The sequence below is a fragment of the Nelumbo lutea genome, chromosome 3 (assembly GCF_056320005.1).
Source record: "Nelumbo lutea isolate HS-2025 chromosome 3, American lotus-T2T, whole genome shotgun sequence".
In the NCBI taxonomy this organism is placed as follows: domain Eukaryota; kingdom Viridiplantae; phylum Streptophyta; class Magnoliopsida; order Proteales; family Nelumbonaceae; genus Nelumbo; species Nelumbo lutea.
In genome coordinates this window covers 22,299,390-22,303,731 of record NC_142686.1, presented here as the reverse complement: position 1 = coordinate 22,303,731, position 4,342 = coordinate 22,299,390, and the positions used below count along the sequence as shown (strand labels likewise).

Sequence of the window (4,342 nt, the reverse complement as noted above, 5' to 3'; positions counted from 1 at the left end):
ATTAATTAAGCAGTAATTAATAATTGGGCATAAGCCAAGTGAGGCCCGGTGAGGGGGGAGGAAACCGGAAAATAGATAAGACTGATGGAATGGAATCTGGAGGCGGGTCCCATGAAACGCAGGAAATACCAAACCAGCAGCAGCTCCCATGAAGCCCATAAACCCACCGTCTTGAGCACCACGATTCCATCTCAGTCTGCTTCTAACAAGTAGCTTGTGGTTGTGGGACCCTTTAGATGGGCCATAGGCTCGTCCGTACGGAATCACAATACATTAAAAAAAAAAATGTAAAACCCTAGTGACCAATGAATCAACTGTTGTTGGTGTTCTGTTTTCATCCTTTTCTTTGTTTCTTTTCTCTCTTTTCTAACAGATGACTATAGCAACATGATGCATGCATCTAGACTGTTTAATGAGCCCCACCCATCACTTCCCATTATCAACTTGGCTGCTGAGAATCGGCACCGTCCGATGAGACCGTAAGCACAGTGATTATTATGTGGATGGATTAGGTGGAAAGAGATTAGCTCAAAAGCGATGAACAGCAATCAGCAACATTAGAAGCTTCATTTATATGTGGAATATAAAGAAAAGGAAAATTTGGAACCTTCCATTAGTTGTATTTGTATACATAATACATCCCTTTTGGAGCATGGACAAGCAAAAGTAGCCGCATGCCAAACAAGAAACCCAGCAGAGGAAGAAACTTGTCATCTGTCAATGTTGGTTGGAGATACTGGAATTGTGACCTGATGAAGGGATATAAAAGGTGAACACGGCCAATAAGACAAGCCCTTAGTGTATTTCAGCCAATCATGGCTTGACACGTAGTCTGGAGGGAATTTATTGCCGAATGAGCTTTGTCTTCAAGCTTATGCCTATCCATTTTTCTTTGTAAATCAACAGGCCCAAAAATCCCATCATATATCCTTCCTTATTCCTTAGCTGAGAAGAATTAAGCTAAGCAAGCTTCTCACCTCTCTCTCTCACCCACCAACTGAAGTTTACCTATAAAAAAAAAGAAAAAAACTAAATGATAATTAGTGCATTAAAACCGTTAAAAAATATAAGAGAGAAGATCTTTTGATGCATAATAAAAGAAAATAAAATTTATATTAAATGAATTTTAAAGGCCTAATTAGAGATAAAAACAGGAGAGAGAGGAGAGAGGAGAGAGGAGGTTATCCACATAGTCAGCACTGGCAGCAAAGCTCAGGGGGGATGAACTTACAAAAACACGGTCCACAGTCATGTGAATCCCATCAACTTGCATGAATGGGTCCCACACCTCTCATATACAACCTATAAACACATACATACTTATAAGCTTTCATCTTCCCCTTCCCTTCTCCTCCTTCCTCAGCCCCACCTCCCCCTCCTCTCTAACCATGAATCTTCCCACCATTTCATGAGTTGACCCACACCCAACACTCTTATATCAAAACTTAAAATATTCCAAAAAAGTTTTTCACCTTGCCCAGTCTTATATATTCATCCATCATTCAATCAACCCAACTCATATTTAGCTAGCTCTTGAGTCGTCTTGATCTCTCTCTCTCTCTCTCTCTCTCTCTCTCTCTCTCTCTCTATCTTTCAAAGACTACCCTACCCATCTCTCTCGGTCTCTCCTATATATGTACATATCCTCAACATCTCTTTGTGTATCACAGTCACAGAACACCACTCGTGTAATCTCCTTCCTTTTGCTTTGCTTAGTGCAAAAGAAAAAAGAAAGAAATTGAAGCAACAGAAGGAAAAAAAAAAAAGGAAAAAGAAATGGACGGAAGTTGCATCGATGAAAGCAGCAGCAATTCCATATCAGTCTCGCCGGCGCCGGTGTCTTCTTTACCGGAGAAAAAAGAAACCGAGAGGCTATGCCGGATGGGGAGTGGCGCTAGTGTAGTCATAGACTCAGACAGCGGGGTCGAAGCCGAATCTCGTAAGCTCCCATCGTCCCAGTACAAGGGAGTCGTCCCCCAGCCAAACGGACGTTGGGGGGCTCAGATATATGAGAAGCACCAACGTGTGTGGCTGGGCACGTTCAATGAAGAGGAGGAGGCAGCCAGGGCCTACGACATCGCAGCGCAGAGGTTCCGCGGCCGGGACGCCGTCACCAACTTCAAGCCATTATCGGAGACGGACGAGGATGACATCGAGACAATCTTCTTGAATTCGCATTCCAAGGCTGAGATTGTCGACATGCTCCGAAAACACACATACAATGACGAGCTCGAGCAAAGTAAGCGTAATTATGGGCGCAATGGCGATGTGAGTAAAAGAAATAGAGGTGATGGGTACTTCGGTGATTCTGGTGGCTCAGACCGAGCGGCCAAGGCTCGTGAGCTGCTCTTCGATAAGGCCGTCACGCCCAGCGATGTCGGCAAGCTAAACCGGTTGGTTATACCAAAGCAACACGCAGAGAAGCACTTCCCGCTCCAGATTGGAAGCACTTCCAAGGGTGTGTTATTGAATTTCGAGGATAATGGAGGGAAGGTGTGGCGATTCAGATACTCGTATTGGAATAGCAGTCAGAGCTACGTGCTCACAAAAGGGTGGAGCCGATTCGTGAAGGAGAAGAACTTGAAGGCCGGCGATGTAGTCAGTTTTCAGCGATCGACGGTGCCGGACAAGCAGCTTTTCATCGACTGGAAGCCCAGAGCAGCGTCGACTTACATGGCGTTGCCACAGCTGGTTCACCCGCTAAACCCAGCAGCTCAACCGGTCGAGGTGGTTAGATTATTTGGCGTCAATATTTTCAAAATACCAGTAAGCAGCGTGGTTAACAGTTGGAATGGAAAAAGATTGAGAGATGTTGATGAGTTTTCTTCATTAGAGCCCTGCAGCAAGAAACAGCGCGTATTAGGAGCTTTGTAGCAGTTTTCATTCCCTGATTTTGTTTTTCCTTTTTGTTTTTCTTTTTTTTCCCTGTAAATGCTGAAAGGGAAAGAAAGGAAAGTTGAGGGGAGGTGGGTGTGCCAACTTGCAAAGGTGGTCTGATGTGTACATTATTACAAGACAAAAGCAGAAGATGTTGAAACCAGGTGGGACGAAAAATAATCAAATTCTCATTTAGGTTCTTTTTTTTACAGTTGTTCATTAATTATTTTGTTCTTTGTTAATTAATTAATCTTGTTTAGTTTCTACAGTTCTTATGAAGAAATTTATATGTAACCAGCTGTATGTTATTCCACCCAGCAGAAATGGCACGACAGCTTTAAGCTATTTCCATCCCCTGAATATATGGCCATCTGGGTTCCTTCTAATAATTAAATGTCATCTTCAAATATAGCCCTAGCTACCGAGAGAGAAAAAGAGAGATAGAGAGAGGCATGTATCTAAATTAAAAAGCTTCAACTTGGATACGGAAAGGTGAAGAGAAAGGGAGCTTTATACAACAACATTGGATTTTGGAACCAGTATTCAGTATTTATATTTATTATTTATATATGAGTACCATGTACCTCTGCCTGTCTTGGTCATCCTCAGTGTTGATTGTCTCAATGTAAGATATATCTCTAATAAAAGATAGTAAGGCCCGCTTAGAGAGAGAAGCTGACACTAAAGAAATGCAATTAATTAGGTTGTCTAGGTTAGGGCGAGTTTTTAATCCAGGACACATTTTCTTAGTGGATCCTGAGGAATGGTGCTCGAACCCTTTTAATTTCGTGGCGAAACATGAAAGCAATATTATTGACAAATTTACCATCTTCAAATCTTCTGTCCTCAATGTGTTTTTAGGGTTATAAACATTTGCCTTAGAGATGCATTAATTTAATTATCTATTTTCTTTGGGTTTAAGTTTAATATGTATGTTATTGGGGTATATATATGTGACTGTTTTAATTAATTCCTTAGTTAACCATTTTAATCCTTCTTGAAAATGATTTTTAAATTAAAGGTTATTATGTAATTAATTTTAATGGAATTAGCTGACAACAATTATGACATATTATGGAACATTCTATTTCCTTTTTCCCATTAATTTAAATTTAAATCCGTAAAGAAACTAATTAATTAATGGGACTAGGAAGCACATTTCTTCTAATACTAAAGTTCTAACCACAAAAAAAGAAAAAAAAAAAAGTTTGTTATCTTCGCCTATTAATTTTGTTGGCAAAAGTCATCTATTTATGAGAATCATAACCCTTTTTTTATCAAAGTTACCATATAAAATACTACAATTAGTGGTAATATATAGGTTTTGATGTGTAGCATTGTTGTTTCCACACATACATTTTTCTACTTGAAGTGACTCCCATATTCGATGTGACACTATATATATTTCTTACCATTTGGTATTGATTAACCCAAAACACTTCAGGTAGAAACAGCAATGGTACCA

The 4,342-nt window shown here is 40.2% G+C and overlaps 1 protein-coding gene across 1 annotated transcript; it reads left to right on the top strand.

Moving 5' to 3' along the window:
- The first annotated feature begins 578 nt into the window (after positions 1-578).
- On the top strand, positions 579-3,141 carry LOC148863547 (AP2/ERF and B3 domain-containing transcription factor RAV1-like). The gene has a single exon (XM_088980550.1). It carries the CDS (start codon positions 1,777-1,779, stop codon positions 2,872-2,874), a length of 1,098 nt encoding a protein of 365 aa, XP_088836676.1. The 5' UTR covers positions 579-1,776; the 3' UTR covers positions 2,875-3,141.
- The last annotated feature ends 1,201 nt before the right edge of the window (positions 3,142-4,342 follow it).